This window comes from Bos indicus x Bos taurus, chromosome 2 (genome assembly GCF_003369695.1).
Source record: "Bos indicus x Bos taurus breed Angus x Brahman F1 hybrid chromosome 2, Bos_hybrid_MaternalHap_v2.0, whole genome shotgun sequence".
NCBI lineage: Eukaryota > Metazoa > Chordata > Mammalia > Artiodactyla > Bovidae > Bos > Bos indicus x Bos taurus.
The window spans coordinates 36451179-36467326 of record NC_040077.1 but is presented as its reverse complement, the minus strand read 5'-3'; the positions used below and the strand labels follow the sequence as shown (position 1 = coordinate 36467326).

At 36.9% G+C, this 16148-nt stretch overlaps 1 protein-coding gene across 13 annotated transcripts in view; it reads left to right on the top strand.

Moving 5' to 3' along the window:
• MARCH7 (membrane associated ring-CH-type finger 7) overlaps positions 1–16148 on the top strand; it is a 47796-nt gene that overhangs the window by 23920 nt on the left and 7728 nt on the right. For 9 of the 13 annotated variants that reach the window (XR_003514183.1, XR_003514174.1, XR_003514177.1 and 6 more), the window contains exons 3-7: positions 982–1171; positions 2744–2896; positions 4508–5615; positions 8644–8813; positions 15768–15877. Coding sequence is in view for 6 of the 13 variants with exons in the window: in XM_027559940.1 (XP_027415741.1) it covers positions 982–1171; positions 2744–2896; positions 4508–5615; positions 8644–8813; positions 15768–15877 (1731 nt within the window). In the remaining 7 variants the exon portion in view is untranslated. Of the gene's footprint in view, positions 1–981; positions 1172–2743; positions 2897–4507; positions 5616–8643; positions 8814–15767; positions 15901–16148 lie in introns of all 13 variants that reach the window. The other 4 variants (XR_003514191.1, XR_003514192.1, XR_003514190.1 and 1 more) reach the window with 1 other exon arrangement.

Genomic DNA, 16148 nt, shown 5'->3' with positions numbered 1-16148 from the left:
ATGGAGGAGCCTGGTAGGCTGCAGTCCATGGGGTTGCTAAGAGTTGAACATGACTGAGTGACTTCACTTTCATGCATAGGAGAAGGAAATAGCAACCCACTCCAGTGTTATTTTCTTTTTTTTTCCACTCCAGTGTTCTTGCCTGGAGAATCCCAGGGACGGGGGAGCCTGGTGGGCTGCCGTCTATGGGGTCACACAGAGTCAGACACGACTGAAGCGACTTAGCAGCAGCAGTAGTGTTGTTTGACTTCCTGAGAATGGGCATAAGATCCAGATGTGTTTTTGGTTCCTTGAAAATATTATTCTTACAGAAGAGTACTCACACTTAATGCCTTTCTTGGTGTTCTGTCTACCTATAAGAGGAAGAAACAAGGTTCATCAATGGGTTAATATTAAACCTGGAGAACACAATAATTACATATAAATTTTTACTCCTCAGTGTTTCCTAGCCTAGTGTATATATTCAGTTACAAAGAAGACATACCTAAATCAAATTGGCTGTCTAGCAAAATAAGTTACCATGTAAAGGAACAAGTGGTAGAAGACAATAGAACCTACATGGTAGAAAAATTTGTGCTTGGTGAAGAATGAATGATCCTCGGCAGTTTATTAGAACACTATGCTGCTGCTAAGTCGCTTCATTCGTGTCCGACTCTGCGACCTCATGGACTGCAGCCTACCAGGCTTCTCCGTCCATGGGATTCTCCAGGCAAGAACACTGGAGTGGGTTGCCATTTCCTTTTCCAATGCATGAAAGTGGAAAGTGAAAGTGAAGTCACTCAGTTGTGTCTGGCTTTTAGCGACCCCATGGACTGCAGCCTACCAGGCTCCTCTGCTCATGGGATTTTCCGGGCATCAGTACTGGAGTGGGGTTGCCATTGCCTTCTCCATTAGAACACTATAGATTAAATTTAATATTTCAACTATATTTAAAAATTTCAAGTGTTTTGTTCCTTTGTAAAATTTCATTTTAACTTACAGTCTGCATCAGCAGCTGCGTCACCATTTCAACCTACATGGTATAGTGAGTCTGAGATAACTCAGGGAGCACGCTCAAGATCACAAAACCAGCAACGGGATCATGATTCAAAAAGACCTAAACTTTCTTGTACAAACTGTACATCTACCTCAACTGGAAGAAGTGTTGGCCATGGTTTAAATGCAGTATCAGGTAATAATTAATTAAATTTATGTACATACTAGTCACTGTATATATATTTTGGACAAAAGCCCTTTTCCCAAGTTGTTCTGTTTTAAACAAGTAGATTACATGTGAGACTGAGTCAGAAATAAAAGTGGATCTTACAAAATCTTACCTTAGGTTAGTGCTGGAACTGAAATTAACTCTTCATCTTGGATTTTTGTTCAAATTTGGTAAAAATGTCTTACACAAATGGGATATTAATGGATTTTATTTAATTAGAATAGCTGATATGTTGTAGTAGCAAAGTTTGTAAAACTAACCTGTCTTCTGCTCATTATTATAGGAGATAAAGTTTTAAATTGTTACTGGGAAAGCCAGATTTACAGATAACATGTTTAAAATGTTTCCTTAGCGTATTTGTAAATAATACACATTGTGCTATATGACACTTAACTTTAAGAAAATGTAGAAATTCTTTAGTTGAAAAATAGTTGGTGGTGTTCTAGAAGTTCTGTACAAGGAATTGGAATGCTATGATTCTAGTCTTCTAATTGTGTGACATTGGACAAATCACTCAATCACTCTGGTATGAAAGATTTAGGCATAAAGTAATTAGCATAAGCGATTCCTTTCTATTTTGTTAAGTAGGACTGCCATGAGAAAGACACTGGCCATCTGAAAGATATTAAGAGTAATGTGATGGGTAAGAGCAGACTGACCTTAACTTTGTAGACAGATAATCGTTATGTAGTGATACTTTTGTTCTCTTCTGCTCTGTAAAGGCATAATAATAACCCCGGGCCTTTTCCCTTAATGAAGGGAAATTATTTAAGGAGTTTAGGACTAGGAGAGGAAGACCCAGAATTTCAAGATAAACAGTAAAGGGGGGTAAGTTTTGAGACTTAATTTTTAATTTCTTATTAAATGAAATTATATCTAACAAAATTTAGATTATAATTGGAATGATACATTAATTCTTAGCATAAGGATGAACGAAGTGTGGCAGCAATAATAGTTCCGACAAAATAATGTAACTTGCAGTATAACCTCTTTCTTTTCAAGATGGCTTTGATTTTGGCTGTTCTCATCACTTTTGCTATAATCATTTTTACATCATGTGTATATTGTATATTCAGATATTTTAGGGAGTGACTGAGACATTGGCATTCTAGATGAGGGGTAGATTTTCGTATTAGAGAAGAATGTGTTTGAGTAGGAGATAATTTTATGAGTGATTAGTTCATTAGTGGATTTTGCTTTTCATTGCAACTATATAACTGGATTCCTATGTGCACATGCATGCCTCATCACTTCAGTTGTGTCCGACTCTTTGCAACCCCATAGACTGTACCCCGCCAGTCTCCTCTGTCCATGGGATTCTCGAGGCAAGAATACTGGAGTGGGTTGCCATGCCCTCCTCCAGGGGTCTTCCTGACCCAGGGATCGAACCCACGTCTCTTAAGTCTCCTGCACTGGCAGACAGTTTCTTTACCACTAGCACCACCAATAAGCCGTAATTATCTCTGTGTAGTATTGAAAATTTGTCATCAGAAACCTGGAAAGCTTTCTCTGAATTAAAACTTCTTCAATTATTTTAAGATTCTACTTGGAGGCATAGTCAAGTTCCCAGGTCTTCATCAGTGGTACTTGGATCATTTGGAACTGACTTGATGAGAGAGAGGAGAACAGATTCCTCCATTAGTAATCTTGCGGATTATAGTCACCGAAGTGGTGATTTCACAACTTCATCATGTATGTATAAGCTATACTGTTATGCATAATTTATCTAATAATGTTATATTTTCTTCTTTGTATCATTAAAATCACAGTACAGAGGAATAAATGAAATAAATACTATGAAGATTTAGAATATAGGATAGCTTGATATATATTCTAGGACTTTGCTGTTTTACTGTAAAAATTGTAACCAATCTAAGTATCCAAATTCTGTTTGCTTATAATTTTTCCACTCTTCTGAATGTATATGTTTTAGATATACTTGATAATTCTTATATGCTGCAATATAATTTGCCTTATGAATTAAGAAAAACATGAAATCATCATTTTAAGACATAATTTAGAATTCATTTAGTTTAGCATGAATTTGTTTTTGTTTTCATTTAGTTGAAATAAAAACCCACACTGTTTCTGTCAGTGTGTGTAAGCCTAAATTAAAAAAAATAGAAGTCCAATGAGTTATCCATTATGCAGTGAATCCACCTGAAAAAAATAAGTGCAATTAAAAAAATAAAAATAAAACAATAATAGTACATAACTGAAGATAAAAGATACTAACTGAAGTTGACAGTCATAGCAGACAAAAGTGGAATTTGATTTACAAAGAAGAATATACATTTCTATTGGGAGGTTTAACTAGATTTGTTAAATGACCTTACTAGGGCAATTTGTTGCTTTATTTAAGACAAATGAAAGCGTATTTTCATTTGCTTGACTTTGGATGGAGGAGGTTTAGTAAACAGTGTCAGTAGCTTCTAGGTTTGGGGAGTAATAAGTGTGTGGAATAAATTCGTCCCCATTGATTCTTCCATGAGGTACCATGTGTTAGCACAGTAACAATCTAGTTCTTAAACAAGGTATATGGACGAATATTTTTTATAAAGGAATGCTGTGGTATTTCTCATTCCACTTGAAGGTTAGAATCATCAGCAATGTACTGTTAAAATTGCAGATGCCAGAGCTCTATTCTGACTAGGAGTTCCGGGCCAGTATTTTTTTTTTTAAACATAGTTATGGTTGATGAGTAATCAGGGATTAAAATCCCTGTTGTTAACTTGAAAGAAGAGGCCAAAGGTTGGAGAAAGTTTGAACTGTTAGCATGGTTTGCTATAAAATGACAAGAATGATAATATTTACATGAAATAACTTTGTACTTATTAGAGTAAGAAAAATTTCAAAAACACCATCTCCCTATGAGAATTTTGCTTTTACTTGTTATGAGTCATTTACTTTGAGTTTTTGACCCATTTAAAATTCCTTATCCATTTAGGTGTTAGGTATTCTTCTCCCATATCAATTTTTGATCAGTAAATTCAACTGTTATACCTTCATCCGTGTTGGTTGATTGATGTTTGCCTCTTATAAAGCTATAATGCATTTCTATTTTTAAAAATTTGTAATGACGACTTTATTCAGCAGCACTGGATTTTACCAAAAGCGTAGACAGATAGTTAAATATGTTAATTTTTTTTCTGTAATGGTAGTTAGGCTGTGTAGCTATAATATGCCAGTGTTCAGTTTGAATCTAAGGGTTAATTTTGGCATTAATTAGTGGTTAATAGACTTAAATTTAATAATGCACAGATAATTCACGTAATTGGTTATCTTTTCTTTTTTAAAAAATAGGTGTTCAAGACAGAGTTCCTTCTTCATATTCACAAGGAGCAAGACCAAAAGAGAACTCATTGAGCACTTTACAATTGAGTGCATCATCTACTAACCACCAAATGCCTTCTGAACATCAAACCATACCATGTTCTAGGGACTCTGGTAGAAATTCTTTAAGATCAGATTTTTCTCCAAGAGAATTAGAATCTCCCCAAAGCAGTATGCAGCCTGGATTTTCTTATACTTCAAATAGAGGTGAAACCTCAACTATAGGCAGTTCAGATAGGATTAACTCATCTCACAGATCATTTCAAGAATCTTCTGACAATGAAGGTAGACGCACAACAAGGAGATTGCTGTCACGTATAGCTTCTAGTATGTCATCTACTTTTTTTTCACGAAGGTCTAATCAAGACTCCTTGAATACAAGGTCATTGAGTTCTGAAAATTCTTATGTTTCTCCAAGAATCTTGACAGGTTCTCAGTCTCGTGGTAATGCAGCATCAGCCTCTGATATTCCTGATAATAGGGCATCCGAAGCTTCTCAGGGATTTCGATTTCTTCGGCGAAGATGGGGTTTGTCATCTCTTAGCCAAAATCATAACTCTGAGCCAGATTCCCAAAATTTTAGCCAAGAATCTGAAGGCAGAAATACAGGACCATGGTTATCTTCCTCACTTAGAAATAGATGCACACCTTTGTTCTCTAGAAGGAGGCGAGAGGGACGAGATGAATCTTCAAGGATATCTACCTCTGATATACCATCTAGATCTCATCATCTTTTTAGAAGAGAATCAAATGAAGTGGTTCACCTTGAAGCACAGAGTGAGCCCCTTGGGGCTGGTGCCAACAGACCGCAGGCATCTGCAGCACCAAGCAGTGTTGGTACAGGTGACTCCCCCTCAGATTCAACTCGGAGTGGACGAAGTACAGGGATAACGGGGATCCTTCCTGGTTCCTTATTTCGATTTGCAGTGCCCCCAGCACTTGGAAATAATTTGACTGATAATGTTATGATCACTGTAGATATTATTCCTTCAGGGTGGAGTTCATCTGATGGAAAAAATGATAAAACTAAAAATGTACCTTCAAGAGACCCAGAAAGACTACAGAAAATAAAAGAGAGGTAAGTTTGAATACATGTCTTAAGCCTGTAAAGCAGTAACAGATTAAAGAAAGAACTGTTTGTTCCTAAAATGGTTTCTCATAAGAGTGATGTCTGAAATTTTCTTCCTTTAAAATTTACATCCAGTAAGATGTTAGTATCTTGCTCAGAGGTAAAATGGATGAGAATTAATTCTAGAGGTAGGTACTGGGGGTGTAAATTGCATCGGGAAATAATCATAAGGTTGTTTTTAACCAGCTTTGGACACAGATACGTATGGAGACAAAAGGCCTTAATCTCTTACCCTTTGTCTTGGTAGGCTAGTGCTACATGGAATTGGTTAAGTTGACCCAAGTGGTCATATGTATCAAGACAATATTTCACCTTTTAATAAGATCATTTATTTACCATTTATTTATATTTCTGATTTCAAATCTTTTTTGGGATGAGGTAAAATCACAGATTTTTAAATTTTTTTAAAGTCTAAATGTATGCTGAATTACTGTGACTGACAGAAATGTCAATTTAAATTCAGAACTTAGAATTTTTTATTCATATGAAATCTTCTGTAGAGTTTAGATTGCTTAAAAATCTCTGGGAAAAGATGAAAGATCAGAGATTTTCAGTCCAACTTAATTATTTTGTCATGTTAATATTGTTGCTTAGTTTTTCCATGTATTACTTTTATGATGAAATAGGATAGGATGCTGCTGCTGCTGCTGAGTCGATGCAGTCGTGTCCGACTGTGCTAGGCAAGAACACTGGAGTGGGTTGCCATTTCCTTCTCCAATGCATGAAAGTGTAAAGTGAAAGTGAAGTCGCTCAGTCACGTCCGACTCGTAGCGACCACATGGACTGCAGCCTACCAGGCTCCTCCGCCCATGGAATTTTCCAGGCAAGAGTACTGGAGTGGGGTGCCATTGCCTTCTCCAATAGGATAGGATAGTGCACATAAAATATACTTGTAAGAAGAAAAGACTTACGTAATGCTAAGGTTGTTGGGTGTTTTTGGTTTTTGTTTTTTCTTATTCATAAAGGCCCCAGTAATGAAATTGTTGGGGAGCATAGTTGTTAGTATCACGTTAGATTCTTTTTTGTTTTTAACAAGAAACAATTCAAATCTTACTCTGGGTAATAAAGGAAGCTTCATATGCTTTCTAAGATAGTGAACATAGACGAGTATGTTTCCACTTTTCCTTAGAAAAAACAAATTGTACCAAGTAAAGATTCCCTTAAAATTTGCTTTTTCTCCTTTCGTAGAGAAGAATTTATTCTGCTGTGGTAGTGTTAGGTTTAATGTTATAGGAGCAGCCTCTATTTGTGAACAGTCTACTGAGTAATATAGTAAGTACTATATTTCTTATGCTCAAAGTGAGATTAATTTGAGTGCAGTAGTGTAAGTAGGCAAAGCATTAGTTTACTGATGTCCAAAGAGTAACCAATTAAGCCAGCATTGCCCTGTCTAGTTAGCTAGTTCAAAAGCACATTTGTTGGGGTATTTTGACCTGGAGTTTATATGTGCGTGTTCCTTTATTATGTTTTTCATTTATACATGAGGATTATAATATACTTTACAATTAAATGAATAAAAGTGTAAAAAAATGGACTCTCCCAGAGTAAAAACTCAGAGCCAAAGAAAGTCACATCTGAAGGTAAAACATAAAGATTAACATTCGAGGGGCTTCCCTGGTGGCTTAGTGGTAGAATCTGCCTGCCAGAGCAGTAGACACAGATTGGATCCCTGGTCCAGGAAAATCCCACATGCCACACAGCAACCAAGCCCATGCGCCACAATTACTGAGCCTGTGTTCTAGAGTCCAGGAGCCGCAACTACTGGAGTCTGCACGCCCAGACCCTGTGCTGTGCAGCAAGAGAAGCCCCCTCAGGGAGAAGTCTGCACACAACAGCTAGAGTAGCTCCCATTCACGGCAACTAGAGAAAAGCCCATGCAGCAACAGAGACTCAGCCAAAAATAAATAATAACTGTTTAGAAAAAACAAAGATTAATACTTGAGGTTATATCTCTGGTTAAGTCTAGGTATGGAAGTCACCTCAAAGTACATCTGTTTCTCTTTGCACAAATCTTTTGCTAAACTCATATGAAACCCATATAATATAATCCAGGTTGTATTTCAGTTAATGTTTAGTATTCTGTATCATCAATTTATTGAGTACCTTTTTTGTGTCAGCAGTGGACTAAGGTGAGAGATTTAACCAAAAAAATTACTTGTTCTATAATGATCATTTCTGCATTTAAAGAAGCAGTACATGTTGGCCTGTGAAATAGAGGATGTGGGTTAATGGGAACTACTCCACACTTTAAAATCCTAACCTTAAAGAAATGAGAATGATTTACTAACATTACTAGGGGTGGGGAAAATGAGGAATTTTAAAATCTATTGTTTTGATTTTATTATGATTTAATACAAAACTTTTATCAGTTTAAACATAACGTGGTTCTGAGGTGAGGTGAAGTCGTTCAGTCGTGTCCGACTCTTTGCAGCCCCATGAACTGTAGCCTCCTAGGCTCCTCCATCCGTGGGATTTTCCAGGCAAGAGTACTGGAGTGGGTTGCCATTTCCTTCTCCATTACGTGGTTCTAACAACATGTAAATTGAAAAATCACAAGTCAATGTTTAATTCATCAAAGTTGTCTTAAAGTTTTGAGGGGACAAAAGTAATGGGTATATATGTACATTATCTTTATACTCCTGGAATGGAAGTAATCTGTGATATTGCAGAAATTAAAATCTTAATGAAACTTATAAATTATGAAAGCTGTGGAACTTAAGCTGTGGTACCAAGGACAGAATTACTTTAAATTGTTTGAAGATAAGTAATAGGGTAGCCTATTTGATTTCTTTTAAAATATTACATTTTTTACTCTTGTTGAAAGTATTTTTCCTGTAGTTGCTATTTATTATTGTTATTGTTTGCCTTTTTTCTACCCAGAGAGACCATGATATATTTTGGAATTATGTATGACTAGAAATGACCAACCAGGATGAGTTTTGATAGCTCTGTTTAGGAAATATACTGTCTTTTCCAGCCTCCTTTTAGAGGACTCTGAAGAAGAAGAAGGTGATTTATGTAGAATTTGTCAGATGGCAGCTGCATCATCCTCTAACTTGCTGATAGAGCCATGCAAGTGCACCGGAAGTTTACAGTATGTCCACCAAGAGTGTATGAAGAAATGGTTACAGGCCAAAATTAACTCTGGTAAGATTTACCCCTTTGTGTATTAAGTTTTCACAGTTTTTTCTAAGAAATGCATGCATGTATGGATTTTAGTAACAATTCTGATTATAATTTATTCAAATGTCTACTCTTAACAAAAGTATCAATCATTTTTTGAAGCAAAAGCATTAAAGAGCATTAGTTTTGCTTCATAAATTTAATGTATGGTAGTATTGTATTTCATTTACTGAATAATCTATTTACTTCCATATGTGTATAGTTAACTGTGATTTGTTATTGCTGATGACCCTTACATCATGTAAGATGCTTTTGAATCAAAGAAATACTGTTACTATTTAGCAGCTATGTGTCCTTGAGAAAGATTTATTTTCTCTAATGTTATTATGCAGCAGTAGGATTGCTATAGGGAGTCGTTATTTATTAAGTGCTGTTATGGAGCCAGGCATCGTTCTAGATATGGGATATAGAGAACAAGTCAGACCAGGTAACTTTCTCCCATGGTGGTGGTATTAGGTGTTAAAGGAATGCCTTGTTGAGATGCTGCTGCTACTAAGTCACTTCAGTCGTGTCCAACCCTGTGTGACCCCATAGACGGCAGCCCACCAGGCTCCCCCGTCCCTGGGATTCTCCAGGCAAGAACACTGGAGTGGGTTGCCATTTCCTTCTCCAATCTTGTTGAGATGAGAGCATTTTAAACTTGAACAAAGAGGAGCTAGCTATTCTAGAATGAGAGGAAGAGCATTCCAACACATGGAACACCTGGCACAGAGCCTTTAAGGTGGGAATGACTTAGGTGTGTTTGAGGAACTGAATGAAGGCCCAGTGTGGCTGTAACTTGTGGGAAAGGACAGGGGTGATAAGTTGAGATACGAGAGATGAGCAAAGGCTTGCTCATTTAGGACTTTGAAAGCTAATGTCAGAAGCTTAGATTTTTATAAGTGTTATACGAAGCCACTGAAGGTCAGGGGAGTGAAATGATCTTATTTCTATTTTGGCTGTTCTGTGAAGAGTGGATTTTATTGGGACAAGAGTGAAAGCAGGGAGCTATTGTGACCAACTAGGAATCTATTGTATTAGAGGTGGTGGTGGTGGTGGTGGTAGAAATAGATGATTTGAGTATGTTTTGGAAGTAGATTCTATGGGACTTGCAAATGGATTGGATGTGGTGGAGTGAAGAAGAACAATTAGAGAAGTAACTGTTTTTGCCTTGATCTACTAAGTAAATCGTGGGACCATTTACTAAAGTAAAGAAGACTGAGAAAAGTGTAAATTTGGGAAAGGAAGCCAAGAGTTCTGTTTTGGAAATAATTATATATGAACTGTTTATTAGATAATGATATGGAAATGTCATCTGGGCAGTTAGCAAGACAAGCATGATGTTTCAAGAGTTTCAGTGCTGAAAATTTCAGTTTTGGGAATCATGAGCACATAAATAGTATTTTAAGCTTTGAGATTAAATGTCACTAGCGCAAGGGCAGATACCAAAAAAATGAACCCGAAACAGAGCTCTGAAGCACCCACACATTTAGTGGGAACAGAGAAGATTTGAGGAGCAGCCTCAGTCTGGTACGAAGAAAACAGAAAATGTAGTGTTGTGCAAGTCAAAAGAAGAACATGTTCTAAGAGGATGTAATCAACCCTGTCAGGTACCACAAAGAAGTCAGAACGGAAAGATAAGAACAAAGAAATGACAGCTGGAATTTGGCAGCATGGATGTCCTTGGTGACTTCATTGCTGGGCAAAGTGGATGAGGTGAGGTGTCATTGTATTACTAAATTGGGCTAAGACTAGGGAAGCAGCAACACAGACAGACCCCCTCTTACAATAAACTTTACTGTCAGGATAATTGGAGATACAGGGTAGAAACTGGAGAGTTTTCTACCACCTGGTCATGGTACATGTTTTTGTTTTTTTGTTTTCAAGGTAGAAAATTTGAGGACATGTTTTTATTTTAACAAGAGATACTGTGAAGATTTGAAAAATTTATGAAAAGAGAAGGGGAAGAGGGGATCCAGAGTACAGGTTGAATAGGTAGTTTTTAATAGGAAAAGGGTACCTGGTAGTGTAGATATGGACTATTTCTAACCAAAGTGTGTTGCTTTGGTGAGAAGGTGCTTAAATTCCCATATAATTGCCTCTGTTTTCTTAATAAGGGTCTTTAGCTGATGGAGGGGATGGGTTAAGAAATTTTCGTGTGTGAGGAAAAGAACATTCTAAAATGTTTTCAGATAGTACTAGTGTCCATAAAAATCTGTGGCTATGAATATGATTTAAAAGTGTGATTGGGATACATGTACATTTTTAAGAAGCAATTTTCAGATGCTTGGATACAGACAAGGATTTGAGTTCAGTGGGGTTGAGACCTTTGACAGGCAAAAAATGATGAAGGGAGTTAAAGTTGGATGTGGTTGTAGTGAGCTTAGAAATTACACAAGAAAGAGGGAGTAAGGACATTAGGAAGTAGATAGTGAGAAGTCAGATCTGTGTTTTTTGAATCTCATTGACATTGAAGATAATTGCCAGAGTAGGTGAGCTAGAATAGTGAAAGATCGTAGGTATACAGAAGAGATGCTTAACACACAGATTTTAGGAGTAGTGCTGTAAAGTGCAATGACAAGGTCAAGGTTAATGACCATAAAGTGGGTGGCTGAGGTGGGGACAGGTAATATTGGAAGCAAGGATGTTGAGGAAGTCAGAATCAATTATGGTCTTTGTAGATGTGGAAATAACCAAGAAATAAGTTGTGTAAAGAAGATAGGTGCTACTTTGCCAACAAAGGTCCGTCTAGTCAAGCCTATAGTTTTTCCTGTGGCCATGTATGGATGTGAGAGTTGGACTGTGAAGAAAGCTGAGTGCCGAAGAATTGATGCTTTTGAACTGTAGTGTTGGAGAAGACTCTTGAGAGTCCCTTGGACTGCAAGGAGATCCAACCAGTCCATTCTGAAGGAGATCAGCCCTGGGATTTCTTTGGAAGGAATGATGCTAAAGCTGAAACTCCAGTACTTTGGCCACCTCGTGCGAAGAGTTGACTCATTGGAAAAGACTCTGATGCTGGGAGGGATTGGGGGCAGGAGGAGAAGGGGACGACAGAGGATGAGATGGCTGGATGGCATCACTGACTCGATGGACGTGAGTCTGAGTGGACTCCGGGAGTTGGTGATGGACAGGGAGGCCTGACATGCTGCGTGCGATTCATGGTGTCGCAAAGTCGGACACGACTGAGTGACTGAACTGAACTGAAAGTCATTAATGAATGAGGAAGAACTTTGAGTTTCAAAACAGCAATAGGTATTGGGGATGTCTATCCCTGTTTCTTGGTCCTGAGGTGCAAACAGTTGTTGGGAGGAAGTGATTGCAGAAGAATATTTTATCAGTCTGTGAGGCCCTGTGGTTCAGTCTTGAAGTTGAACAGGTGACTCATAAAGGAAATTGGTTGAGAAGAATTTACCTGTGTTTAGCAATGAGTACCAGGAGGACCTAGTGAAATATGACTAGTAGGGTGGGAAATTAGATCATAGTAATAAATGAAAATACTTGTGTGGCAGTGATGGTCTGATGATGATAGTTGGGTGACAGAAAAATAGGTTGTGAAGTATGATGGTATTAATTTCAGTGTTAATGATCTGTTGGAATTTGATAAATGTGTTCAAACTGGATATGATGAGACTAGCGGAAAACTTTTCTTCCTGCAGCAAGATAGTAGAGGCCTCATTGGGGTATGGGGTTATCTTTTTTTCTAAACTAATCTGATCCCAAACCTGTGGGATGGGCCAGTCTTACCTGTAGCAGCCTCTTTTTGACTGTGTGGTGTAATGAAAGCCTTGTGCACTTTATTAGGCACTGCCCTGGGGTGTTAATAAGTTTAAATGAATGCTCAGCATGGTTCTTGACACTTAGCAAGGGCCCAGAAATGTTAGCTATTACCAGAATGAAAAACACCTTGACTCACCTTCTACTATATTTGCAACTGGATTGTTAGTATTGTATAGGTAGGAAAACAGGTAATACAATATATTATTTAAGAACATTGGCTTTTGAGAGTTAGACTTGCTTTAGGTTGGAATAATGACTCCCCAACACTTAACTATAGGATTTTGAGTAACTCTCTTAACTTTGGTTCTCAATTCTGGTTGCTGATCAGAATTACCCATCTATGTTTTAAAAACAGAGATTCCTTAAATCCAATTTCTAAACATTCTTGAATGTTAAGTAGGTCTGGGGCTGGGCCTCAGTTCCATCAAGAGTCAGATTGAGGAATAGTTTGTTGTTAAGATCAAGTGAGATGATGTTTATGAATAGTTTCTCACAGGATTGGGCTCACAGTAAGTAATTAAATAGGTTTTAAAGGTAATGATAAGTATTCATGGTGATGAATGTTAAGATCTCAAGAACTGAACCTTCCTGTTAAGTTTTCACAAGGCTTTCTCATATTTACTTGACGACCTCATCTGGTAGATGATTCATTCTGATAGAGATTTGTTTAAACATTTAAGCAGCTGCTATATATAGACTGCTAAAAACTCTGAGGATGTTCAAAGATGAATAGAATAAGTTTAATATAAGCTTAGGCAAATGTAGGCAGGGCCTACTGAATGAGGTGGGATATGAAGGACACCTGAGGGGTGTCCTGGATTAAATGAGGGGTCCTGGATTAAAGATTTCAAGGATAACTGGTTCCTCCAACTGCATACGGCCTTTTTGAACAACTTCTCTGTTACTTGTTCCATAGAAGAGAAACATGAAGCCTTAAAATGTGAAAGAGCATTATTAAATTGCATCCAGTGTCCATATTTTATAATCATCATACTTTTCCTGCTTCTGATTCAAAGAATAAATGTCTTAATAAGAGAAAACCTTCTGAAGTGTCACATTTTTTATATTCTCCATCTTGAGTGTAGTATATTTCAGTAATATATTTTTAAAGATTAAGAAAATATTATGAATGCATTTTAATTTCAACACTTTCAAGTATGCTTGACTTCTAAAAAGCAAATCGATATTATTCACATACTTGATAAATAGAAATGTCTTTTGCAGTTTCACTCCAGCCTATCTTGAGGCGACATAGACATGTTACTACCTCAAAGTAGCATTCATTCATTTTCCTTTCAGCTGTTTTTAGAAAATGCATGTAAGGTACTACAACTGTTGTCTTAGACTTTATGCTAAATTTTTATTATTAACAAATTGTTATTAAATAACACTAATTCTAAGAGTTTATGAGCTCTTCAAGACAGGCATGACTACTTTCTTTCTTAATGTCTAGAACTTCTAATATTTTTTTGGCACATAACAAGCACTCAACAAATGTTAAATTGAATCTAAATCTTTACCTTATTATGCATATGACTTATTCTAGTTTTTAGGACAGTTTTTCATTTTAAAGCCCTGTTTAACAAGGAGGAAAATGGCAATATGTTTAATTAAACAAGACTGGTACTTAATTAGAGCCAGAAGCTTAGGAGTAACCAAATGTTGAGTGCATATAGGACAGAAGGAATTGTATTTAATTAATGGTAAAACAAATATATAACATGAAATTTACCCTTTTAACCATTATTTAGTGTATAATTCAGTGGCATTAAGTAGATTTAGAATGTTGAGTAAGCATCACCACTATTTATTTACAATTTATTTATTAAGTCATCCAAAACAGAAATTCTGTATCTATTAGGCACTAATACCCTTCTCACCCTCTTCTCAAGCACCTGGTAAATTCTGATCTACTTTCTCTCTGAATTTGCTTATTCTACATATTTCATATAAATGAAATCATACAATATTTGGGGGCTTTTTGTATCTTATCTGTGTCTTATATCACTTAGCAGTTGTACCATGTATCAGGACTTTTGTTTTATGGCCGAGAGGAGCTGTTTTTATCTGAAGAAGAGTGGATCCCTTTCTTTGCCTCCTAAGTTATAGGGAAGACACATTTCTTAGACCATAGGCAGTCTTAGTATATGTTATCACATCAAAGATACTGGCCTAGGTCTATGTAACTAGTTGTTTTAGATACCATGTTTTTATGGCATCCGGTCCCATCATTTCATGGCAAATAGAGGAGGAAACAATGGAAACAGTGACTATATTTTCTTCGAAGAAAGTGATGACCAGCCTAGACAGCATATTAAAAAGCAGAGACATTACTTTACCAACAAAGGTCCATCTAGTCAAAACTATGATTTTCCCAGTAGTCATGTATGGATGTGAGAGTTGGATATAAAGAAATCTGAGTGCCAAAAAATTGATGCTTTTGAACTGTGGTGTTGGAAAAGATTCTCAAGAGTCCCTTGGATTGCAAGGAGATCCAACCAGTTCATCCTAAAGGAAATCAGTCCTGAATATTCATGGGAAGGATTGATGCTGAAGGTGAAATTCCAGTACTTTGGGCACCTGATGCAAAGAACTGACTCCTTGAAAAAGACCCTGATGCTGGGAAAGATTGAAAGCAGGAAAAGAAGGGGATGACAGAGGACGAAATGGTTGGGTGGCATCACCGACTCAATGGACGTGAGTTTGAGCAAGCTCCGGGAGTTGGTGGTGGACAGGGAATCCTGGCGTGCTGTAGTCCATAGGGTCGCAAGGAGTCAGACACAACTGAGTGACTGAACTGAACTCAACCTTTATGGCATCTTATCCAAGTACTTAAAGAGGAAGTAGGAAGTACAGATAATATTCCATTGTCAGCATCCCACATCAAAATATATGAGTATCTGGGATGGGAAAATAAACACAAGGTGGAGGCTTAGGTACCACAAGAATAGGACATGCGCGTCAGGTGTTACTAACTGCTATTTTAGGAGACGTTACTGGTTTATGTTAGTAGTACAGTCTCCCTGCGGTCTCTTCCTCCCTTCCTTTTAGTTTTCTATATTCTAAGCTTAAAACCCACAAGGAAAAATGTTTTGTGGAGACATAGCAAAATTAAGCTTTATTTGTGATTTTTTTTTTTTTTTTTTTTTTTTTTTTAACCAGGTTCTTCACTAGAGGCTGTAACCACCTGTGAACTCTGTAAAGAGAAGTTGCAGCTTAACCTGGAGGATTTTGATATTCATGAACTACATAGAGCTCGTGCAAATGAACAAGTTAGTATATTTTGCCTAATTTGGTAAGTGTCTATTCTGTGCTTAAAGGACAACTCTTGAAGAAAAGATTAAATCATGATCTGAAAACCTACATTAAAATAGTAACGTAATTTTCTTTTACTGCATTAAGTATAATTTTTCTTTACTTTCCTATAAGTTTTGAAAAGGGCAAAAAAGCAAGTCACAGGTTTTAAATTATTAAGATAAAATGTATTATATGGTCCCTAAATAAACCTGAAAATAAAGGCTTAGGAAAGTGGTCCCCAAATAG